General features: G+C 48.0%; 1 protein-coding gene across 3 annotated transcripts in view; it reads right to left on the reverse strand.

The window, feature by feature from the left end:
* Nucleotides 1–1,583: 1,583 nt before the first annotated feature.
* The window catches only part of LHFPL4 (LHFPL tetraspan subfamily member 4), a 70,347-nt gene continuing 45,799 nt past the window's right edge, over nucleotides 1,584–26,131 (reverse strand). Inside the window, exons 2-4 of one of the 3 annotated variants that reach the window (XM_073350795.1) lie at nucleotides 12,629–12,865; nucleotides 8,841–8,857; nucleotides 1,584–4,646 (exon numbers count right to left, since the gene is read on the reverse strand). In XM_073350795.1, coding sequence (XP_073206896.1) covers nucleotides 4,638–4,646; nucleotides 8,841–8,857; nucleotides 12,629–12,865 — 263 coding nt within the window. In that variant the 3' untranslated portion in view covers nucleotides 1,584–4,637. Of the gene's footprint in view, nucleotides 4,647–6,650; nucleotides 8,363–8,840; nucleotides 8,858–12,628; nucleotides 12,866–26,131 lie in introns of those variants that run through there. The other 2 variants (XM_073350797.1, XM_073350796.1) reach the window with 2 other exon arrangements.

Here is a 26,131-nt window from a genome sequence, read left to right on the forward strand (position 1 = left end):
CCTGTCTCACCCATGCAGAGGTTGCCTCCCTTGCCCTGTTCGCCGGCTGGCGGCAGCAGTTGGGAAGTGGCCTGTCTGTGCGTGGGAGGAGGACCGCACTGGTGCCAGCTGTGTCAGCTCCCCTCCCCTCGCGCTGTTCCAGAGGGTAGCGGGTGCTCCCAGGATGCTGAGGGGCTGAGGATGAGCTGCTCTGTAGCTTGTTAGGAACTGGCATGGGATCCAGCCAGCCTGCGTCATGCAGTTGACCAAACACTTCATCAGGAGGGAGTGCCTGTCGGTTCTTGCTGCCCTAGGCTGGCAGGACCCAGCCTCCGCAGCTGGGTGCTGGTGTGTATTCTGGCCCTAGCTTTGGAAAGGTTCAGCTCTGTTTATCGTGTGCCTGGAGGCGACTTAGGAGATGAGACTGCATCCAGCCCATCTCCCACCCCTGCCTCAGTGGGCCAGTGCAGAATTGCTCCTTGTCCCAAGCAATGGGACTCCCACTGCTCCCCAGGGACGGCAAGCCCACACTCTGGTACGTCTGATGGGCCGCAGTAATGCAGCTGATAACAAGCCTGAACCTCCCCCTTTCTGAAGCTCCACCTGTTGTTCCCACTGCTAGTCCTGCTGGAGGCTCAGCCTGCCCAGAGTTTGCTCTTCTCCATCCTCCTGAGTGTGCACTCAAGCAAGCACCCTCTGATGCATCCTGGCCTGTGCCATGCTTCTCTATCCTGGGGGAGGGGCAGGGCAGAACGTGCTCCTTTGGCGCCGCAGTAAAATGAGCCTCAGAGGGCGTCCCTTCCTTCACCCTCTGGTCCTCACTGTGCCAGCAGGGAAGCACCAGGACATCACCCAGCCATGGCCCCCCCTTCACCAGCCCCCTTGCACAGCCACACTGAGGAAGGAGAGCCTTTGGCCCTTGGGATCTGCATACTAGTTACCTGTCATCAGCATATTCCCCTCCTCCCCAATTAGATCAGCAGATTTAGGTCCTTTAATCTTTCTTATGAATCAGACCCTCTATGCACAGCTTGATCGCTGGCTGCCTCTCTGAATGCCCTTCATGTCTGTGGTGGGGTGGGCCCTAGAGTGGAGCACAGAATTCTAGAGGATAGCTGCTATGGAGCCTTGTACCGAGGGGCTGTCACGCTCTGCTCCACGACACCGCTGCACATGCAGCCCAAATCATGGCTTTTGGGTTTTTTCCTACATATTTCATTGCAAGCTCCTCTTCAAATTTCCCTGTACATTGCAAGCTCCTCTTCACATTTCCCTGTAGGATGGCCCTAGTCTCTTTCAGCATTACTGCTTTCCATCTCGCTGACTGAATAACTGCTTCCAATTATTTTTCCCCAGATGTATTAGCTGCATTCTTACAGACTGCTTCTTGCTCTGTTGCAACCTGCCCATATTTCTATCCTTTCCATATCCCCTTGTATTTGTTCTTTGCCCTTCTTGGTCTTTGCAACTCCTCCCAAGTTAGTATGCTCTACTCTCTGAATTTAATTAAGGAGCTCTTTGTAAATAATCCCAGATTCAAACCAGTCCCTCTGGGCACGGCCCCTCATTAAAACACATTGACATTCTCAAACCGCACCACGGGGTTCCAATCCAATCCAGTTTGAATTATATTTTCCAGTAAGGTTTTGTGAAACACTGTATCAAATGTTGTACTAAAATACAGATATATTACAGCTACTGTATTCCCTTCTCCACTTCAATCAACAAAACCAATCACGTTTGTCTGACATAAACTGTAATTTGTATCCCCCATATGCAGTATCTGCTAGGTCAGTGGTTCTCAAATTGCTCTGTGGAGAACTGGCTGGTTGCTGGGTGTTGGCACCTTCTCCTTGTTTCTAGCAGCTAAATTGCTTTAAAAGAAATTTATAAATTCACCCAGTATTTTCCTGATGACTTCTCTGCATAAGCAATAGCAGTCATTGCTACAATGAAGTTTCGCTGATTGTGAACGGAAGGAGAGAAGGTGCTGGGGGTGGTGCTTACAAGAAGCGTGTCAATAAGAGACCTGTGAGCTGTAACCCAAGCTTTGGGCGTTTGAGAACCCTGACTCTAGATATTGGAGGGTTTGTGTTTGTGTATTTTTCTTAATATTTGCTATTATTTTAGTGGAACAGAGGTTAGACTTGTCGGATAGGAACTGCCAGGATTGCACTCACCCTGTCAGAAAATTCACTGCTACATTTGCTTTTCTTCTATTCTCCACACCTTCCAATTTCTCTGGGATTTTTCAGAAAAATTCTCAGTGGTTCAGTAAGTGAATCAAATAATTCCCTTAGTGCCCAGGGCTGCAGCCCAGCCAGAATGGCTGGCTTTGTATGTGTTTGCCTCTCCCCACTATCCCCTTAACTGCCTCTTATTCAAGATATATTTACAAAGTCTTTGTTGCTTCCTACTTGCCCAAATCTCTTCCCTTCTCATTATAGAGCAAGCTTTCAGAGAGCAGTAAAATACGCCTGACCCCTGGAGTCAGCAGGACTCTACCGCCAATCTGCTTTCCTCCTTGAGCTGCTTCCCCTGGGGCATTTGTGAAAGCCCCTTTGGCAGCTTCAACTTACTTTGTTTTCTTCCCTTTTCCCTGCAGAATCTGTATATCCTTGTTTAGTTCCTTCCTTCTCTTCCAAACAACAGCTGCCCCAACTATGACCCTGATTTCAGTGCCAGCAGCTTTCTTGTGCCTCTACCATGCCCAGTGAAATACCAGCCTCTCACTCTGCTCCCCATCTCTCAGGCAAGCTGCCTCTCTGTTAATAAGTGGCCCTTTCCCCTTGACATTTCTCTCTCTTTCACACACACCCGCCCCCTCATGTGCCCTATCCAGTTTCCTCTAGCTCCAGGGGTACTTGGATGTTTTCCCTTCCTACTCCACCTTCAGGCTGTGGCTGAAGAGACAATCTCATGGTTGCCTCCACCTTTGTGCTCAACACTTTCAGTGTTAGTGCTTAGAACTTTATTGCATTGCCAAGGACTGCATGCTTTCCAATTCTCTTGGCTTATAAAGCCTGTGCCCATGGGCCTGTGAGGAAAACAGGAAACCTGACACACTGACCTGGCCAGCAAATCCAGATCCCTAGCCCGTGGGATTTGGTGTGGTGAGTGGGAAAGAGGGGAGGGTGTGTGTTTGAGAGGGCCTCTTGCTCTGCTCCAGCTAGAGGGTGTGATGTGGGCACATTGGTCTTGCAGGGTGTGGCTAAGGTTTAGCTCTGTTCCAGGGAGCTGTTGAGGGTGCTGCTGTCACTATGGTTACTCTGGGTGACTTTCCTTCTATTTCTCAGCCCTCAGCTCAGGCCTTGGGACGGTGGATGTTATGATGGAACAGGAAATGGCATCATTCCCTGCAAGGGGCACTGCCTTTCAGGACTCCTAGCTCTGAGGCTTCAAGAAAGCCAGCCTGGGAGGGATTCATGTCTCTTTGGTCATGGGGAGTCCCTGCTGTTTCCTGCCTCTCCTGATACTTGGCCAAAGGCTACAGACTGTTCAGGCAGCTCAGCCCTCCACAGCCTGGAGCTGGAGCCTGTGAGGGGCAGGGCTCCTGCAGTGGAGGGGGCTCCAGGACAGAACGCCTCCCTCTGTTCCATTGGCCCCTCCTCCAAGGCTGGCCCTAAGGGAGAGATGCCAAGTTACAGCTTTGCTTATGCCAGTGGAGATAAAAGCACCATATATGTTGCGTATGGTATTTGGCACCGGCCTGAGACAGAATCAGAGAGGGGAGGGCCCCAGAGAGGGAACAGACCCAGCAGCAGGGGAGGAAAGACTCCCATCCCCACCCCAGGTGTGGTTTGCATTTCCAGTTGCTCCACCTTATGAGGGGGCCTGGCTGAGGTTTACATTCAGTGCTTGTAGAGAGCCAGATGCCACGACAGCCACATAGGCTGGGCCAAGCAGTGAGGCCCACAATCAGTAGAGGGAGCAGGCAGGGCAGGCCTTCTAGCCCTACACTCTGGGATAGGGAGTGTCAGTCTGCAACCCTTCCTGCCATCCCAGGCAGGATGGAGGTAAAGTACAAAGTCATGGAGGTTGGAATCCCCAGGGGACTCAGAGTAACTTTACCCTGTTCAGAGAATATTCATTTACACATAAAAGTATCAAACGTTCCAGTCTCGGGTGCTGGGTTTCCCTAACAGCAGAGTGCAGAAAAGCTGAGCTGTACAAAACAGGGTGGGGGAGGGTTCCTGCTGTGCTGCAGTCCTGCGGGCGTCCCAGACAGACTGTTGCTTGCGCCAGCTGCATAAGGAAATGATATGGAGGAAACTCAGCTGGAAGCATTCTCCAGAGGGAACATGGAAATTCCAGAGGTTCTTGGGAATGTAGAAATCTGTTAAAAACTCTGTCTTTTTCAGTGAAACAAAACTGCCGTTTGTTGCTCCTCTTGAAGCAGGTTCAGGGGGATTTGGCATCAAACTCCCTCCATATACAACCCCCGAGCAGGGGGAGGGAGCCAAAGCTGGTGAGTCACATGAAATGGGCGGGCCGTCATGGACACAGGGCAAGGTTGGCAAATCCCCAGAGAGGTTGGCAGATTCTGAGGCTTCAGGCTGACGTTATGGAACCATCGGCAGCAGAAAGAAGGCAGGATAGAGAGAAAGCGTCTGAGCCAGGTACCAGTGAGATAAGGGCCCGGCTGCATGTTCTCTACATTATATCCTCTGTGGAAAGAACACAGAGAATCAGCATGTGCCAGCCAGGCCACAACACCTACAGCACCAGAACCCTGAAAGGCAGTGTCAGCACCCCAAGGGGGTTGACGTAATCAATAATAACAATCAGGGCAGGGTGATTTAGTTGGGGATTGGTCCTGCTTTGAGCAGGGGGTTGGACTAGGTGACCTCCTGAGGTCCCTTCCAACCCTGAGATTCTATGATACTGGGACCAGCTTCCTTGTGTGCCTGCAGACCCAGCCACTTCCCAGGGAAGGAAGGGCCCTTGCAGCTTTTGGCACTACGTACAACACCCCTGTGCCAGTTTCTGTATTCCTGGCACCTCTTTAGGGCCCCATGCAGCCACTTGTGTGGAACTGTTTTGCCCACCTGCATTTCTAATTTACTTAGCACAGAGAGCTCCATGCCAGTGACGAGACCCTACAATCATTTCCCAGCTCTTCAGCTGGCCAACTGGAAATTAACCCTTGGAGAGAAAGTGTGGAGATCTCAAAGTCATGGAGGGACCCAGGAGCTTCCTAGGATCCTTATCCAAGTGATACCCAGAAACTCCCTGCACAGGGAGGGCATGGCAAGGTGACAGGGGCAAATCGGGAGAGAATCTCTGCCAGCACATCAGTGAAAGTCACTGCCTGAACCGCTGTTGAGAAGGGCACGCAGACCCCACCTCTGTCCAGCAGCATGGAGTTGAGGAGGACACTCTGCTGGGGCCAGGATTCTGTTCTCACCTGCTATGGAGGAAAGCAGCTCCTGGCAGGTGTGGCGAGTTACACAGTGACTGCTGCTGCTATGCAGCCCTCCCTGACCTGGGGCCAGCAGAAGCTTGTTACTTTTATGGAATGGGTATAAACTGTGTAGCCCTAAGCTACAGTCCTCCTGTACAGGGCCAAGGGGATACGTTCTGCACCACTCCTGCTCTGCAAAGAGGCCCTGCCCCAGACCTGCTGCATTCTCAGCTTGGCTCCTTCCTCACACCCTGGGGGCCCCAATACAGCAGCATGTGACACCATCACAACTCAGCCCCACTGCTTGCCAGTGCGACACCCTGAGGCAGTGCTCTCACGCAGTGTCAGGCCCTTGCTGCCTCTGACTCCATCCCACACAAAGTCCCCTCTCTTCCAGCTTCTCTCACTTTCTGCCACGACAGCTGAGAGGGAAGGGTAGGGCATTCACCTCTATTTGTTGAGTGCTGGAAGGCTCTCCACACTCCCCCATGCGCTGTCAGGCTGCATGGGGAGCACTCCTGGGCCTAGCCCAGGATGGACTAACCCATGGGTTCTCAAACTGGGAGTTGGGACTCCTCAGGGGATCTCAAGGATATTACATGGGGGGTCGTGAGCTGTCAGCCTCCACCCCAAACCCCACTTTGCCTCCAGCATTTATAATGGTGTTAAATATATTAAAAAGTGTTTTTAATTTATAAGGGGGGTCACACTCAGAGGCTTGCTATGTGAAAGGGGTCACCAGTACAAAAGTTTGAGAAGCTCTGGACTAACCCTTTCTGTTGTCCTACAGCCCACCCTACTTAAAGGCAGGAAACAAAATCTCTGCAAAAGGCCTGATTCAGCTTGCCAATAAAACTGTAAGTAAATGCAAGAATGCATTGGATCTAGCATCCCGGGGAGGTAAGGGAGCCCACTGGTATGTACACAGACATATGTAAGAATAGCACACAGTTAACTGTCTCTCTCTGACTCATCCTTCCCATGCTGCTTGCTGTCTTTAGACTGAGAGCTCATCAGGACAGTGACTGTCTCTACATCCCGGGTCTGCACCAGCCAGAGTGACACTGCCCCGCCACCTCAAGAGTGAGGCCCCAGGTAATCCCTCCCAGTATGCACCTCCCCTCCAGCACCCCCATGTACCCCCTCCACCACCCCCAAATACTCCTCCCAATACACACACCCCTCCAGCACCCTTCAGGTACCCCCTCCCAGTACACAGCCCCTCCACTACATACAAACCCCTCCAGCACCCCCAACTGTACCCCCTCTCCAGCTCTCTCTCTGACCGTGTCCTCATTTGGGAACCTGAAATACGGTAACCCTATGTACAGCACCCAAAACCATGAAGCCTTGATCTTGGCTGGGCCTCTTGGTGCTCCTGGGATATAAACAGTGAATGGAGTCCTGGGTGGTCCTGTCCTCTCAAGTAGTGGCAAGATATTGCCTTTTTGGGACTTGACCCATTCACTGGAGCAGTCTGAAGGCGAGGAGCACTCCTGGAGCAAGGCACGAGCTTCAAACAGGCTGTGGCTGACCCTGAGAGTGGTTCAGAACCGCAACCCCTTCAGTCCTCTTCCTGACAGAGAAGGGACAGGCATGAAGGGGGTCACACTGGGCCTGGTGAGCCTGCACCTCCACCCCCCCACACGTGGGGACATGTCAGAACTTGCCACAACATCTCCCCTGCCCCCATCATCCCTCAGACTAACGCGGTTGGACAGAACTGAACCAGCCCAACCCTTCCCCATGCCATCCACACACTAGCTCAGGGGTGACAGCTCTTGTGAATTAATTGTGAGTTGCTCAGTTTTGATCCGAGTTACCCAGGAAAGAATTTTCTGTAGATCTGGCTGGTGAATCTTTCCCATATGCTCAGGGTTTAGCTGATCGCCATATTTGGGGTCAGGAAGGAATTTTCCTCCAGGGCAGATTGGAAGAGGCCCTGGAGATTTTTCGCCTTCCTCTGTAGCATGGGGCACGGGTCACTTGCTGGAGGATTCTCTGCGCCTGGAAGTCTTTAAACCATGATTTGAGGACTTCAATAGCTCAGACATAGGTGAGAGGTTTTTCACAGGAGTGGGTGGGTGGGATTCTGTGGCCTGCGTTGTGCAGGAGGTTGGACTAGATGATCATAATGGTCCCTTCTGACCTTAGTCTATGAATCTATGAACCTGCAGGAGGAGCTCTTGTTATGACGTGAATATCTCCGTTCCCCCAATTTTCAGGATCGGTTACATATGCAGAGCTCTGGTTGACAGAGACCTGTCTTTGCCACAGCCCTGCCTTTGTCAGGCCCTATGTGAGTACAAAGGAGCAGAGGATCCTGGGGAAGTGGGAGGCAGAGTGTCAAGGGGGTCAGAGAAGAGCTGCTGCTGCATACATGGGAGGTCCCAAGGCAGGGTAGGGAAGACGGTGGTGGAGTTGGGGAATTACTGCTTCCCTCCCATTGCTCCAAGATCTCCCCCAGCAGTGGGTGGTCTTGGGGCAGAGGGAGCGAAGGATAAAGAAAATAAAAATTAGTATTCTCAGCAATTTGCACAATTATAATTAGTCATTTTTAAAATTTAGATAATGTTTTGGAGAGATTATTGGATGATTACATACTGGATCAAATTACATACAAAGGATGGAACAATTTTAAAAAATTGAAACGCATTGAAGGTGGGAACTGATTGTTTCTTAAAAAGTCCAGGATTATAAATCTAATTACTGCACTCAGAATGGGTTTTGCAATTAGGCCAAACTGTGGCCTAAACCAGCAAATTCATTTAGTCTTAAAGCCTCAATCTTGAACTCAGTGCACACTGTCCATCTAGCTTAGGGTCCGTGTGGCAGCCCATTGGTTCTGAGATGTGTGCAGAAAATAGCTCAGGTTTCCAGGAGAATCTCATGGTTCTTTGTGCCAGATTTCTGAAGGCGCTGGTGATCGGGCAGGAGAGTGCAGTGGGACAGGTCAGGGAAGAAAGCTGAGGCAGAGATCTGGGGGAAGGGCAGGGAGCAAGACAGTAAATGGATGGTAGGAAATGGATGGTAGTTCCCCATCTCAGGAGTGAGGAGAGAGTGAGTGGAGTCCCATCTGAGCAGCCAAGGAGTGGTCGCCATGTCTGTGGGTATTATAGGTTGGACATTTTCTCACACACACAAGGGAGGAGCAGAAGGGGTTGAGACGTCAAGACAGGCTAAATATGATTGGATTTAATAAAAAAAAACCCAACACTTATGATTTGGGTGTTAGTCTCAACATCTTTGGGGTTGACTCAGGATTTTTGATCCCGTAAATTTAGTAGTACTGCTACAGGGACAGAACAGAACCAGGCCCAATGCCCCCCACATAGATGCAGACAGAACAGAACTGGGTCCCAACACCCTTCTCTTCCCTGCCCCCCGGCGCGCGCACACTAACTGGGACAGGATGGAACCAGGCCTGGTGAGCCACGCTGCAACACACAGAACTTACCGCAGTGCCAACAAAATCTGTGAGAAATATTAAAAAAGAGAGAGAGAGTTAGGAATCTGCTCTGGGTCTGACTCAGCCTCTACTTCCTCCTGGCTGCGCTGCCACTCAGAGTAAGTGGTTCCCGTGGCACATCTCCAAGCTCTCTGGGGCTGCTCTGAGTTCAAATTCATGACTCATTAGTCTACATCCTATTGATCTGGTCTTGGTTTAGATGCAGTGGGTCAAATACTGTGTGGTTATACTGTCTCCTCCACCTCCCCTCCCGATGATTTGGCTGGATTTGCACCAGCATAACTGGGAGGGGAATGTAGCTTCCTGGATGGAATGGTCAATACACCACACAAGCACATATAGCCTGATCCCTATTAAGGAGAGTGCACCTGCTTAACCATGCATGTAGAAAGCCTGTAGCCAGAGCTTTCCATGCTATACCCAGATATTTTTATGCACACACCTACGGCCATAGACAGATTGCTATATCCTCATGCACAGTAACACACTCAACTCTCCAACCCAGGTCTGAAGAGCCCTATCCTCAACTGAGGCATAAGGGGAATCTGGTCTCATTTGTTCCTATGTTTCCCTCAGACTGTTTGCCATTGAGCCTCAGCCCTACCCTGGATGGACCCTCATCTCTGGGCTGGGTGTTTTTCAGTCTCTGTGACAATAGAAAAGTACAGGGCAAATTTCAGGATCTGTGTTTCTCTGTCAGAGGGAAAACTATTTCTGACATCGAAGAGCTTCCCTGCTCCCAAGAGGAGGCCTGTATTACAGCTGAAAGGGCCCTGTTGCTATGACACAGGCCTCTTGTGCCAGGAGGAAGGGAACAAGTCTGTGGTCAGAGTATTGACCTACTGGGTAGTTTCCAGTTTTTTAGGTAGTGAGGGCATGAGTACAGTTAGTCTAAGATCAAATGAACTCAGCCATGATCTAGTTAAAAAATCCCTAATGGGACTGGTATTTATGTATCTGGCTTTGTCCATAATGAGCAGCATCTGTAGCTAGTATCTCAGTACATCATAAAAAAGCACCGTATCAAACAGCAGTCATCCTAGGGAGAGTGGATATTCACAAGAACTCACTGTAGTTCTGCTAGCACTCCCAGAAAGAGGATGGCTCTAGACTGTTCTCAATGGTAGCAGATGACAGAACGAGGAGTAATGGTCTCAAGTTGCAGTGGGGGAGGTTTAGGTTGGATATTAGGAAAAACTTTTTCACTAAGAGGGTGGTGAAACACTGGAATGCGTTACCTAGGGAGGTAGCAGAATCTCCTTCCTTAGAGGTTTTTAAGGTCAGGCTTGATAAAGCCCTGGCTGGGATGATTTAACTGGGAATTGGTCCTGCTTCGAGCAGGGGGTTGGACTAGATGACCTTCTGGGGTCCCTTCCAACCCTGATATTCTATGATGAGGCAGGAATCAGAGATGAATGTGGGATCTATGAAGCTACTCCAGTGTGGCAGCTCACTTCTAGGAGTTTGCCTAGCATTGTGGATAGAGGCATGTTGCGCGCGCACACACACACAACTGCATGAACTCACACACACAAGCACTGAGTGAGAAACCCTGCATATATTTTGAAACCCCATTAAGCAGGTTCCCTGCTTTTTACAGTTATGAGGAACATGGCTTCTCTGAATTGTTCCTTGTTTAATGTGGATCTGTCCTACCACCAAACGTTTTTGTGAAATCTGTAACTTATTATTCTAGAGACTCTTTGATTTGATCCCAAGATGGCTGTGGACCATCTGCAAAGGGCAGCCTGATGCCAGCACAACTCACTGGGCAGTTTGAGGCTTGAAGAGCTCCCATTCCCATATAGAAGCATGGGCTGAGCATTCAGCGGCTGCATGCAGAGTCAATGTGGAACAGATGGAGGTCAGTGAACCTCTCCCAGTCAGAGGTGAGGGGCCAGGGATTCAGTCAGACCTAGGCTCCCACCCACCCACTGACATACCCTAATGCACCTGTGCTCAGAGCCTCTTCCCTTGGCTTCCAGCTAGCCATACCCACTGTAACTCTAGGTTTAATTCAAACAGATGGTGCAAACTCTAAGGCCAGTAGATTATTGTGATTAATTACATTTCCACTTAGGCCCTTTAGGCCCTTCTGGCCTTTGTTCAAATTTTAGTGATGCCCAGGACAGGCAACAAAGTAACCAACTGAGCAAAGCACAGACAGAATCAAGAAGGCACAGAGAGGAGGACGCTGCCACAAATGAGAGAATTAGAGATATTGTTAATGCACCAGTTATGGGAGGAATACAAACCCTCCTGCTTCAGAGAAGGGACCAGCCTCTGACTGAGGAGTTAGGAAGAAACTTTCCCTACGAGCAGGGTATGCTCTAACTGCCCATTCAGGGGCTATCACACCTTCCTTGGAAGCAGCTGGGCCTGGCTGCTCTCAGCAATAGGAGATGGGCTACATGAACCTGTGTGGACTGCTCCCACCTGGCCATTCCAGTGTTCCAAATTGAAACTGCACTGGCTAATCTGATTGGCTGGGGGACTGAGCCATGCACCAATCTGATCGCTGGCTGGATGGCCATTCTTCAAAAATAAACAAATATTCAGCCAATCACAAATCAGGTTTTATTTTTAGAAATGCTATTATTATGGGTAAACTGGTATCTGACTGGCTGATTCACCATATAAAAATGTACCTTAACTCAATCCAGCTGCAGCAGGGACAGTAGCCTGTGGGTGTCCTAGGACTCTGATCTTGTCATGGGCCAGTGGAGAACTTTGCAGTCTTATAGCACAAGGGACACCTTCCCTTGGGAATAGATTATGCTCTGCTGACTCTACTGCCACAGTGACTCAGAGGAAAGCTGGTTTGGGAGTAATACTAACTGTGCCCTGTCTGTGATAATAAGTCATTAAACCCCCTTCCTGTCTCTGGGTATCTGAGGGATGCAGCAAAGGACGGGGCAGAGGTACTGGGACAGAAGTCTGTCATGCAGGGATTCCCCACCACAATGCACAGATGAATGAGCCCCTTTCCCTGCTCTGAACAGTGACTGACATCCTTGTCACAGAACCTGCCTATTCACAAGCCCAGCAGAATGCCTAGAGCTGGAACCTGCCTGGCAGCTGCTCCCCAGCAGATAGGACTAGCTGGGGCAGATTCTGTTAGGGTTAATTGGGAATGTGACACTGTCCCCCTTGCCCTAATCTTAGTAGAACCATTTGGAAGCCTGTTCCCTGGAGCAGGTTCTTGTGCTGCCTGGAAAACCTAGGGCCTGTAAAATATTTATTAAGTTTTACTGTGCCCCACAGGGTGGCTCAGGATCCTTCACTGCAGCTAAACCTGGAGTGCTCCTCTCCTCCCCAGCTGACCCTATTTATAGTGTTAATTGTGGGCAGGTCTGGACCAGGCTCCAGGAAAACCAGACAGAGAGAGAGAACAGGATCGTGTGTAATGTGGGAAGGTTCTGCTTGCACATAGCTCTGCACAGATCTTGGTGGCTACTTGCACCCCCAACAGGATGGGGACTGGCATCCACGTATCTGGCCAGAGACTTGGGCTTATCAGGTATCTTTCAGGCTTCAGCGCTTTTGGTGGCACCATGGCTGTGAAAGAGATGCTGACTAGATGAGAGGAGGAATAGAGATACAGTGCAGTGTGGAGAGGGTGGCATTGGAGCTCTTAAGTCCTACCACTATCTGGATTAATTTAAGCAGGGAGAGGGGCTGGAAGGGACTCAGCCAGGAGAAAAACCTTTGCTACATCCTATTGTGGAGGCATAGGCGGGATGGGGGCTACAGCTAGGGGTAGGAGTAGTTCTTACCTTTGTTCTCTGTCTTGAACTCCTCATGAAGCAAGTCATTCTGCCGGTTGCCAAGGACAAAGGCCAGGAAGGAGAGGATGAGGGCGTTGAGGATGCCGATGATGGCAAGGATGTAGGCCCAGCGTACAGAACAATCGCCCAACGAGTACTTCCCTGTCTTCTCCCCGCACATGTCCCTGACAGTCTCTGCATCCCAGCCATCTGGAAATATCATGCAGCCCAGCACCAGGCAGAGTGCTGGACAGGAAAAGAGGGATACAGGGACCGGAGGGGGAGAGGAGGGTGGGGGGAGAGAGAGAACAGAAATTTGACAATAGCAGGCTCTTCAATCTAGCAGACAAGAATATAATGAGATCCAACAGCTGGAAGTTGAAGCTAGATACCCTCAGACTTGAAAATCACAGTTGTTGTTTTTTCTTTCTTTCTTTTTTTAAACAATGAGAGTAATTAACCACTGGACAACTCACCAAAGGAAGTGGTGATTCTCCAGCACTGGCAATTTTCAAATCAAGATGGGATTTTTTTCCTAAAAGATACACTGTAGTTCAAGCCCAGCTATTGGACTTGAAGCAGGAATTCGTTCAGGGCAGTCCTCTGGCCAGTATTATGCAGAAGGTCAGATTAGATGTTCACTAGGATCCCTCTAGCTTTAAAATCTATGCATCTCAATGCTCTTCGACCATTAGCAAACAGCTGTGAAACTGGCTAGTAAAGTGTGTCTCATCCCCTTCTAGTGGGTGATCCACATAGATGGTATCAGCCTGCAGCTGCTACTCCTTATTCCATTAGCCCAAGTGGTAGGGGTTGTGCTACCGAGCTAAAGGTTCAACCCTGCTGATGGCCCCTGTGGGAGTCAATAGGGTTCTACATGATGGGATTTCTGGGTGTATATTTTTAGTTTGCTTTCCTAAAAACCTAGGAAATTTCACTTTAAAATTATATTAAAAGAATGCTATTGAGGTTGCAAAGTCAAGCGCTCAAAAGTTAGGAAATGCCAGAGGTAAGGTTTTCTGTCCAACCTTAATTTGGACCCTTGTGCATATGCTTTATGATACAGTCTGCTTCATTCAGTGCAGAGGATGGACCATGGTCACTGACGTGCTAGCCAATATCTCTTTATCATTCTTATTCAATTCATTCCTAAAATCAGCAGGTCTAGATAACTTGCATTCAGGAGTTTTAAAAGAGCTAGCTGGACTGTTAATGCTGATTTTCAATTAGCCTTAGAACGCTGGGTAAATCCCAGAAGAAAGCTAACGTAGTACCAATATTTAAAAAGGGCAAAAAGGATGAGCAAGGTAATTGATTATTTCTGTCAGCCTGAAATCAATCTCTGGCAAGATAATGGAGAGGCTGATAGGGGACTCAATTAATAAAGAATTAAAGGAAGGTAATATAACTAATGCCAGTCAACATGGCTTTATGAAAAACATCCTGTCAAACTTACTTGATATCTCTTTTTAGTAAGATGACAAGTTTGGTTGATAAAGTGTCAATGTAACAAACTTAGACTGCTGTAAGGCTTTTGACTTGGTACCACACAACATTTTGATTAAAAAAACTAGAACAACATAAAAGTAACATGGCACATATTAAATGGATTAAAAGCTTGCTAGCTGATAGGTTTTAATTGCAAGCAAGGAATCATCGTTATGGCTACGTTTTAGTCACTGGTGTTTTTAGTAAAAGTCATGGACAGGTCATAGGCAGTAAACAACAATTCACGGCCCATGACCCATCTATGACTTGTTCTATATACCCCTGACTAAAACTTGGGTGCTCTGGGGCAGGGGGTGACCCAGGACCCCTGCTGGTGCTGGGTGGGGGAGAAGGGGGCTAGCAGGCTCCCTACCCAGCTCCGTGCAGCTCCTGGAAGCGGCCGGCATGTCCCTGCGGCCCCTAGGTGGAGGTGCAGCCGGGGGGGCTCCACATGCTGCTGCTGCCTCGAGTGCCCACTCTGCAGATCTAATTGACCAGGAACCATGGCCAGTGGGAACTGTGGGGCAGTGCCTGCAGGGAGAGGCAGCACACAGAACCGCCTGGCTGTGCTTCTGCCTAGGAGCCAAGGGAGGGACATGTCGCTGCTTCTGGGGAGCCCCCTGAGGTAACTAAGCCCTCACCCCAACCTGTGTCCCAGCCCTGAGCCCATTCCCACACCCAAACTGCTGTTGCTGGGAGTGGGGGCGCAGTGGCCTGAGACTGCCCCAGCAGCGGTCAGTGTGGCTGGCCTGGGGCCGCCTGAGCTGCTCAGGCAGCCCCAAGGCCAGAAGTACTGGCTGCTGCAGAAGTCATGGAGGTCCTGGAAAGTCACGGAAACCGTGACTTCTGTGACAGGCTCGCAGCCTTAATCATCATCAAATGAGTGAGCTTCCAGGGGGTCCTGCAGGGATCAGTTCTTGGCCCTATACCATGGGCAGTGGGTAAATAGGCCAGGGAAGGCTCAGCCTCCGCTGGCGCTGCCGCAGCTGCCAGACCCCTAGTTGCAGAGTTTTGGGGGTAAGTTTTTGATTTATTATGCTCCATGCAGGTTCCAGGGTGGCTGAGGAGGCAGTATGTGCTATTCAGCTTCCCTGGTTCATCAGTAATCTCCCTGGACTCCAAAGAAAATACTGATGAACCCCAGAAGCCAAGTAGCACATAACACCTTCTCAGCTGCCCCAGAACCTGCATGGGACATATCAAAAGTGTCTTCTGCATGAGAGGCTTTTCCCCAGGTTGGCTTGGGCTCTGGGAAGGGGAGGCATGGCTGTGGCTGGTCCAGGGGCTCCTCCAGGTTGCGGGGGGGGGGGGGCTCAGGGATTTGGCCATGGGGAAGGGGCAGGGAGTCTCGGGGCAGGGAGTCTCAGGGCTGTGGGCATGTGCAGAGTCAGGGGCTAGCCTCCATGTGGAGTCCCCCTTCCTACTGCCCATGCCCTCCACTATTTCACATTTTTTTATCTATGACCTGGAAGAAAACATAAACCCATAACTGATAAAGTTTGCAGATGACACACACATTGGGGGAGTAGTAAGTAATGCAGAGGATAGGTCATTCATACAGAGTGATCTGCATCACTTTATAAGCTGGGCTCAAGCAAATAATATGCATTTTAATACAGCTAAACATAAGTGTATACATATAAGAACAAAGAATGTCAGCCATACATATAATATGGGGACACTATCCAGGGAAGCAGTGATTCTAAAACAGATTTGGGGTTTGTGGGGGATAATCAGCTAAATGTGAGCTCCTAGTGTGATGCTGTGGTCAAGAGAGTTAATGTGATCCTTGGAAGCATAAACATGGGAGTCTTGCATAGGAGTAGAGAGGATATTTTACCTTCATATTTGACACTCCTGTGACTGCTGCTGGAATACTGTGTCCAATTCTGGTGTCCACAGTTCAAGAAGGATATTGATAAATTGGAGTGGGTTCAAAGAAGAGCTATCAGAATGATTTAAAGGATTAGAAAATCCTGCCTTATAGTAAGAGTTGAAAGGACCTCAATCTATCTTCAAAGAGAAGGTTAAAGGGTGACTTGATTAGTCTATAAGTACCAACATGGGAAACAAATATTTGATAATGGGCTCTTCAATCTTGCAGAGAAAGATCTAACATGATCCAATGTCTGGAAGTTGAAACTAGACAAATTTAGACTGGACATAAGGCATACATTCTTAATGGTAAGGATAACTAACCACCGGAACAATTTACCATGATGGGACATTTTTCTATAAAATCTGTCCTAGGAATTATTTTGTGGAAGTTCTATGGTCTGTGTTATACAGGACATCAGGCTAGGTCATCACAATGGTCCCTTCTGTCCTTGGAATCTAAGAATGTGTGGCCTCAGGCCTTATTTACTCCCCACTATTTAAACACTGCACTGAATATGGAATTACTGATTTCCTCATGGACATTTCTATGGTGCTTCTCATCATAGGATCTGAGAACTTCACATATGCGAATGAATATATAATTCCAACTTGCCCAGGAGGTAGTGAGGTATTGTTCCCATTGTACAATGGGGACAGAAAGATTAAGGACACAATTATCAGGTGTCCACTGAGTTTGGTTGCCCAATGTGAGATGGCTAGGACTTGATTTTTCAGAATACTTAGCATTATGTATAACACTTCATAGATTTAGAGTGGCACTCCCAGTGACTTTAGGTGCAGCTGAGCACTCAGCACTTCTGCAAATCAGATTTCAGGGGCCTCAAGTTTGGTCCCCCAGAAAATGAACAGTATGTAACCAGTGGCCACCTGTGGTGAGTTTGTTAGCAATAGTTAGAGGCTGGCTCATCAGCTGAAGCAGGAAGATTTCCTAGCACTTTCCTAGCTCCTGTTTGCTGGTCAGTAATTGGAACAGATGGCTCCCTGGTGGTGGTGATGGTTTGGGTGAAACTGAGGGACTTTACCCTGGATTACTGGCTTTGGGTGTTCTCTCTGAATCTGCTTCCGGAGCTTAGGCCTGATCTGGCTATCTAGTAACTTATCTGGCCCTGTCATCAACATATCTGAGTATCACTTGAGATGAAGAGACTGGACAGAGTGGCCTGTGCCTTCATCTGTTACCTGTCAGCGCATTTTGTTAGGTTGCTTTTCATCCCTCGTTTGCACACTGTGTAAGAGCTGGCAGTTTGCTGGGGTGTCAAGGACCCTGCCACACCTCCCTACCCTGGGAGAAGAGAGAGGAGCAGGGCTGACCAGGTGGATTTTAAAATTGCATTTGAAATGCTTGTGAGTCAGGCACAGACAGATTTGTGAGTCACTAGTTCTTTCCTCGGAGGAGAAGTGTGTTGGGGGACATGCACACAGCTGTGAGAGATTCTAGGAGGAGGATGCAAATGTCCCAGCCAGGGCAGAGGAGGGAAGCAATTTCTGATTCTGGACTGACCGGGAATTAAAGTGAAGGGAGGTAGGGGAGCCCTAAAGTTCAGTGTTTGAGAAGTACCTTGCACTAGGCTTCAGCCATCCCAGATACAAAAAGGAGGTGCAGGAAGGATGAGTTATCACAGGCAGACCTTCATAGGGTATCACTCCAGGTGCCTGGCAAAAGAGAATTTTCCTCTCATATAAGTAATGTATAAAAAGAGAGCTCCCTATGACTTCAGCTGTGAGTGCTCAGTACTTCCGCAAATCAGAGCCCAGGGTCTCAGGTTGGGTCCCCAGAAAATGAGGAGCACTTTTCACGAAGTGACTTGCCAAGCAACACACAGGCACCCTGTATCAGAGGCCGGGATAGACTGCAGTTCTTCAGGGTGGGGTTCATCTGCTTAAGCTACAAGTCCATTCTTTTTCATCCTGCAATCCCCTGCCTCATTCATTACACACCTTCTGACAATTGGAATAAATGAGGCAGGGACCCTACAAACATCTAAGCCTGGCTCAGTGAGAAGGAGTTGAATATTCACAGACTTGGTGAGGCTGAGCTGCTCAATAATGACAATACTTCAGTCTACAGCTAGCGGACGTGACAGAGAAGTGCTCAGAGTGAAATGGAGTGTGAGGGACCTGTGAGGGCTGTGAAGGGAGCTGGCAGGACTGGGGGAGAAGCAGTCCTCCTAATATAGGGCAGTGCTAGAGTCTGGTTGATGAGGTGCCCATGCTGTACCTTGCACCAAGCCACTGCAGTAATGGCCACAGTCACTTTAGGCTCTTGTGTTAATGTATGTTTTTAATTCGCCTCAATTTGTGATCTAGCAATGCTCTTCTTGTCCCTTCAGGCTTTTACATGGCTGCCATGGGACCCAAGCTTCCTGCAGGGTTGAGAGTGGCATCAATCTTTGTAAAAGCAATGAGGAGTCCTTTTGGCATATTAGAGACTAACAAATTTATTTGGGCATAAGCTTTCATGGGCTAAAACCCACTTCATCAGATGCATGGAGTGGAACATACAGTAGGGAGGTATAAATACACAGCATATGAAAAGATGGAAGTTTCCTTACCAAGTGGGGGGTCAGTGCTAACGAGCCAATTCAATTAAGGTGGAAGTGGGCTATTCTCAACAGTTGACAAGAAGGGGTGGAAATCACTTTTGTCGTGCTAATGAGGCCAATGTAATCAAGGCCTTTTATGATGAGATTACTGGTTCTGTGGATGAAGGGAAAGCAGTGGATGTATTGTTTCTTGACTTTAGCAAAGCTTTTGACACGGTCTCCCATAGTATTCTTGTCAGCAAGTTAAGGAAGTATGGGCTGGATGAATGCACCATAAGGTGGGTAGAAAGCTGGCTAAATTGTCGGGCTCAACGGGTAGTGATCAATGGCTCCATGTCTAGTTGGCAGCCGGTATCAAGTGGAGTGCCCCAGGGGTCGGTCCTGGGGCCGGTTTTATTCAATATCTTCATAAATGATCTGGAGGATGGTGTGGATTGCACTCTCAGCAAATTTGCGGATGATACTAAACTGGGAGGAGTGGTAGATACGCTGGAGGGGAGGGATAGGATACAGAAGGACCTAGACCAATTGGAAGATTGGGCCAAAAGGAATCTGATGAGGTTCAATAAGGATAAGTGCAGGGTCCTGCACTTAGGACGGAAGAACCCAATGCACAGCTACAGACTAGGGACCGAATGGCTAGGCAGCAGTTCTGCAGAAAAGGACCTAGGGGTGACAGTGGACGAGAAGCTGGATATGAGTCAGCAGTGTGCCCTTGTTGCCAAGAAGGCCAATGGCATTTTGGGATGTATAAGTAGGGGCATAGCGAGCAGATCGAGGGACGTGATCGTTCCCCTCTATTCGACATTGGTGAGGCCTCATCTGGAGTACTGTGTCCAGTTTTGGGCCCCACACTTCAAGAAGGATGTGGATAAATTGGAGAGAGTCCAGCGAAGGGCAACAAAAATGATTAGGGGACTGGAACACATGAGTTATGAGGAGAGGCTGAGGGAGCTGGGATTGTTTAGCCTGCAGAAGAGAAGAATGAGGGGGGATTTGATAGCTGCTTTCAACTACCTGAAAGGGGGTTCCAAAGAGGATGGCTCTAGACTGTTCTCAATGGTAGCAGATGACAGAACGAGGAGTAATGGTCTCAAGTTGCAGTGGGGGAGGTTTAGATTGGATATTAGGAAAAACTTTTTCACTAAGAGGGTGGTGAAACACTGGAATGCGTTACCTAGGGAGGTGGTAGAATATCCTTCCTTAGAGGTTTTTAAGGTCAGGCTTGACAAAGCCCTGGCTGGGATGATTTAACTGGGAATTGGTCCTGCTTTGAGCAGGGGGTTGGACTAGATGACCTTCTGGGGTCCCTTCCAACCCTGATATTCTATGATTCTATGATTCTATGATTCTAAGGTGGCCCATTTCAAACAGTTGACAAGAAGGTGTGAGTATCAGCTGGGGGAAATTAGTTTTTGTAGTGACCCACCCACTCCCAGTCTTTATTCAGGCCTAATTTGATGGTGTCCAGTTTGCAAATTAATTCCAGTTCTGCAGTTTCTCATTGGTGTCTGTTTTTGAAGTTTTTTTGTTGAAGAATTGCCTCTTTTAAGTCTGTTGTTGAGTGTCCAGGGAGATTGAAATGTTCCCCTACTGGTTTTTGAATGTTATAATTCCTGATGTCAGATTTGTGTCCATTTATTCTTTTGCGTAGAGACTGTCCGGTTTGGCCAATGTACATGGCAGAGGGGCATTCTTTCCCGTGAAGAAGAGCCGCTATGTCCGTATTTAATGTTTAGTTTGTCTCTGCTGTTCTCTAGGAGAAAGAGGTGTTGTAAGAGCCTGGGAGGGGACCAGAGTGTCCCACCCTAACTCTGTCTTTCAAGCCTCTTCCCTATCTGTAACACGGGGTGATGATCCTGACCCATGCTAGGATGATGATGGCTAGTTAATATTTATAAAACTTTGTGGAGCTTAGTGCCTCATAATAGTAAATTGGACTGAGCTCTCCATTACCAGCATGAAGGCAGGCGTCAGGGTGATGGCTAGGGTCGGGAAGGGCAGGGGGAGAGGACAGATGGTTGTTACAAACTGTGTGCGCATGTGCGTGTACCTGTATGACACTGTCTGCACAGGTTTTCTAAGGGCCCCAGGTACTGCTGGCCTGTGTCTCTAGCCCACCCTGTGCTCTCTGGGTGAGTAAGGGAATGTCTACGTTGCAATGTGGGCTCAGACTCTGGCTCGAGCCCAAAGCCCCCTTCCATCTAGACACAATTTTGTTGAGTCAGGCAGTAAATCCTCCAGGCCTAGGCCCAGGCCCTAGGACCCAGCAAGAAGGCAGGTGGGTTGGAGCCCAACCCTGGGACTTGGGTCCAAACTCCATTGTTTTGCTGTGTGGGCTCAGCTCAGGTCTGGGTCCCGCAGACTCGTGTCCTGAGAGTCTGCCAATGCTATGCCACAATTCCATGGGGAATTGTCCTTTCAATCCCAAGATTAGCCAATCAAACCACCAGGGTTGCTTCTGTTTCCTGGGAGTCAAGTACAGCTGTTTGGGGTTTAAACCTTCCATTTATTTATTCTGACCACTGAGCTGTAAACAGAGTGAACTTTCTTGGGGGTTGGAAGTGGTCACTGATAAGAAGTCCTCCGTTGCCAAGCACACTGCTACCTGGTCACGTGATCACAGCCAGCTTTTTGGTAAAACTGGTGCGAGACGAGCAAAACATTTGACTTCAGTAAGAGTTCCAAGAATGACCATGCACACCCAGAAATAGCAAAGAAGCTGGCAATGTTGGGGATTCACCGGATTGGAGACCTGGTCAGCCAGGATGGCAACTTTCTCAGCCCCTGATCCAGTCTAGGACTGGAGAAGAGCCAGCAGATGCCTGATCAGGCTAACAAAATTATTCTGGTGCTCACACCAATTTGCAAGGAGGCTTTAATGCCAGAGCAGCTGCAGTGCATCCTGGATCCACACTTAGAGGAGCTATTTGATGAGTCCCTGGAGGAGCAACGTGCCATGGTGCTGACAGCAGACGAGGCAGAAATAGTTCTGGACCCTGGTAAGATTCTGGATTCATTTGTAGGGAGAGTGGTCACTTTGGATGAGCTATTACCAGCAGGAGAGTGAGTTTGTGTGTGTATGGGGGTGGGGGGGTGAGAAAACCTGTATTTGTGCTGGAAATGGCCCACCTTGATTATCATGCACATTGTAGGGAGAGTGGTCGCTTTGGATGAGCTATTACCAGCAGGAGAGTGAGTTTGTGTGTGTAGTTTTTGGAGGGGGGTGAGGGGGTGAGAAAACCTGTATTTGTGCTGGAAATGGCCCACCTTGATTATCATACACATTTTAAAGAGAGTGGTCACTTTGAATGGGCTATTACCAGCAGGAGAGTGAGTTTGTGGGGGGGGGGCGGAGAGTGAGAAAACCTGGATTTGTGCTGGAAGTGGCCCAACTTGATGAACACTTTAGATAAGCTATTACCAACAGAAGAGTGGGGTGGGAGGAGGTATTGTTTCATGGTCTCTGTGCATATAATGTCTTCTGCAGTTTCCACAGTATGCATCCGATGAAGTGAGCTGTAGCTCACGAAAGCTCATGCTCAAATAAATTGGTTAGTCTCTAAGGTGCCACAACTACTCCTTTTCTTTTTGCGAATACAGACTAACACAGCTGTTACTCTGAAACCTGGATTCATTTTGTGGTTGTTAATATAGAGGGATGGGAGGTATTTCTGTTTTATGACCCAATGCAAAACTTATTGCAAGCTGCGGGTAGCAGCATGTATACACTGAGGGCAGATTGCATGCTTCCTCCTTGGCATTACATGACCACCACATGGAACTCAGAAGGGAAGCACAAACAGTGAAACAAACATTTCACATCAAATTTTTCCTTGATACTCACACATTTTTATAGAGATGTCAGTGCCAAGGTGTTAAGAGTAAGAACCTTATAAGGCCTTCCCTTTTAGTATGCCGCTCTGTACAAATCAGCCACAACACAGCATAACAAACTGTCTGTAAACAGAAAAGGAGGACTTGTGGCACCTTAGAGACTAACCAATTTATTTGAGCATGAGCTTTCGTGAGCTACAGCTCACTTCATCGGATGCATACTGTGGAAAGTGTAGAAGATCTTTTATACACACCCACAGTATGCATCCGATGAAGTGAGCTGTAGCTCACGAAAGCTCATGCTCAAATAAATTGGTTAGTCTCTAAGGTGCCACAAGTCCTCCTTTTCTTTTTGCGAATACAGACTAACACGGCTGTTACTCTGAAACCTGTCTGTAAACAGTAAACTGCATAGGGGTGATGGAGGGCAGGTACAACGTAGTGCATGTGTGACAAAATCAATATCCAACATACAGTTTGGGGGTTTGTTTGCAGACTAGAAAATATACTGGGATATGTGGCTGGGGAATGGCTGTGTAGTTCTTTGCGTGTCTTTGTTATCATGTGTGCTTGCATGTAGTCCATAGGTAGATGTAGTCAGAGCAGGCTGTATAGGAAGCTGTAGGGAGGCAGTAATCCATGTGGACACTAATGCAGCATCCTGTTGATTTCCCCCATGAATTTTGACCCAGTCCCAGGTGCTGATAGCTGCAAACTTTTCCTGTAGTAGAAACTCCAGATAGATAGTCACAGTTTGTGTAAGGGTATATTTTTCTGGGCCCAACTCTGTAGAACACCTGCCCACTCCACTTATAGATGTACTTCTCCTCAGTCACCGTCAGCTTGAAAACCCCTATGCCATACATGGCTGGCGTTCCAGCAGCAGCTTGGAATAGAATGTCCCTTTGCCTTTCAAGAAACTCCAAGATTGTTATGTCCTCCAGAATATGGAATGCCTGAAAGGATAGAGAAAGCTCAGGTAGTAAACCACTGGCCCCCTCCCCCAAGCTACAGAGGTCTGCAATTTTTAAATATATAGCATTTGTAAATTTTATCTTGTGTTCACTCTTTTCACTTTGATTAACTCGGTTGTGTTCATGGAGCTTCTGGGCACCAAAGCATTCTTCTGACAGTATACTGAATCAGAGTTTTACAAAATATAATTTTTTGGCCTTGAAATTCCACAGGCCCTTTTCTCAGTGAAGGCACTGAACATTTTTTGAAGTACTGAGATGATGTACGATTGGAAAACTATTCCCAGAAAATAGTTATCAGTGGTTTACTGTCAAGCTGGAAGGACATATCGAGTGGTGGCCCGCAGCGATTGATCCTGGTCTGGTTCTCTTCAATTTCTTCATAAATGATTTAGATAATTGCATAAAGAGTACGCTTTTAAAGTTTGTGGATGTTACCAATCTAGAAGGGGTTGCAAGTGCTTTGGAGGACAGGATTAAAATTCAAAATGATCTGGACAAACTGGAGAAATGGTCTGAAGTAAATAGGATGAAATTCAATAAGGACAAATGCAAAGTACTCCATTTAGGAAGGAACAATCAGTTGCACACATACAAAATGGGAAATGACTGCCTAGGAAGGAGAACTGTGGAAAGGGATCTTGGGTTATTATGGATCACAAGCTAAACAGGAGTCAACAGTGTATCCCTGCTGCAAAAAAAGCAAACATCATTCTGGGCTGTATCAGCAGGAGTGTTGTAAGCAAGACACAAGAAGTAATTCTTCCACTCTACTCAGCACTGATTAGGCCTCAACTGGAGTACCGTGTCCAGTTCTGGGCACCACATTTCAGAAAAGATGTGGACAAATTGGAGAAAGTCCAAAGGTGAGCAGTAAAAATGATTTAAGGTCTAGAAAACCTGATCTATGAGGAAAGGTTGAAAAAAATGGGTTTGTTTAGTCTGGAAAACAGAAGTCTGAGAGGGGACATCAGTTTTCAAGTGCATAAAAGGTTGTTGCAAGGAGAAGGGTGAAAAAATTGTTCTCCTTCATCTCTGAGGCTAGGACAAGAAGCAATGGGCTTAAATTGCAGCAATGGAGGTTTAGGTTGGACATTCGGAGAAACTTCCTAACTGTCAGAGTGGTTAAGCACTGAAACCAATTGCCTAGGGAGGTTGTAGAATCTCGTCATTGGAGGTTTTTAAGAACCAGTTAGACAAACACCTGTCAGGAATGGTTTAGTTATTACTTAGTTCTGCTTTGAGTGCAAGGGACTGGACTAGATGAGGTCCCTTCCAGTTATCCACTTCTACGATTTGATGTCTACTTTCAGGGCTTTTGGCCTGTGCAGGCCCTTGTGTTTCAGCAGCTTAGCCTACTTCAGCAGGACCCTGGGATTTTGAACTGTCAGAGAGCAGTCCAAGAGGAACTGTTTCCATGATGAAAGTATGGTGGACATTCTAGACAGGGCGAACAAGCAGGTGCAGTACCCAAGCAAAAAGGATTCATGGCAAGGGGAAAGACACAGACAGGTTGCAGGGCATGAGGACAGAATTTCAGTGCATGAGAAGAGGCTGGCAGTAAAGTTTCTGGAACAGGAATGTTGCTTGAGGGAGGAAGATAGAGTGCTCCAGAAAGACCTGTTTAAGAGGCTCCTGTTGCACCCCCACCACATCCTGAGTCCCCTACACAGTACCATAGGCTGCAGACCAGGAATATATTGGACAATTCCATGGCTGGGTGGCCCAAATGGGACAACACTAACTGGACAGGACAAAGGTAGCTCCTACTGGCATCCACCCCCATGCAGTGGCTCTAGTATGTGCTAAACACACAAGAAAGGGAAAGGAGATTAGGGGGCCGGAGAACTTTCAAAAGTAGGGCATTTATTAGTTGGCACTGGTTTCACTGTTTGTACTATTCACAGGGTTTTCTTTATGCACTTTGTTTTATTATTGGCTTTGGTTTATTACTGGTGTTTTGGTGTTGCAATGACAGCTGGCCTGCCTAACAATGCTTTAATATTGCTTTTTTTTTAATACAGTGATAAGAAAAGGCTTTTATTGAATTAAGTTTTTACCATTATTGCATCACATCATATAATGTGCATTTTTAATAAGAATGATAAAAACATGTAAAGTGCAACTGAGAAGTTGCATCCAAACACACTTTCTCAATACATCTATTCTGATCAATCCACAATGAAAATCCACAGTTCATGTCACACAAACCATTGTCCCACGCCATTATATTAACAGTCATCTCATCCACAATTAACAATTCATGACAATTAACACCCCCCATTCTTAGTATACAGTGACAGTACTTCATTTACTGTGAAAGCTGCTGCACAAATACATCCATAAACATACTATTCTCCCTCTTCCATTGGCCCAGGGAAGTCCATAGTGTGGGTGTACAAAGCATCCCTGATTTCTGTTGCCTGGGTGCATCCTGCTCCAGCTATGACAGGTACGCTCACCCAGAAAATGCACCAGCTCAGCAATCCATTACTATCATAGGGCCACTCAGGAACAAGTGGCTCACCTTTGGATTCACAAAGACTGTGAAGAGCACAGCAAGACACAGTGATGCGGACACTGGAATCCAAACAGTTCTATAAACAGCGCCAGAGGGATTTCAATCTGCCAAACGCACAATCAGCCACTTTTCTACACCTACTGAGAACATAATTAAACTCTTTTGCCAGTGCCTCTGAGATCAAGGTATGGTTTTATAAGCCAAGGCAAAAGGGGGTACATGGGATCCCCCAGAATAAGAGTGGGGATGG

The sequence above is a fragment of the Lepidochelys kempii genome, chromosome 7 (assembly GCF_965140265.1).
Source record: "Lepidochelys kempii isolate rLepKem1 chromosome 7, rLepKem1.hap2, whole genome shotgun sequence".
Taxonomy (NCBI): Eukaryota; Metazoa; Chordata; order Testudines; family Cheloniidae; genus Lepidochelys; species Lepidochelys kempii.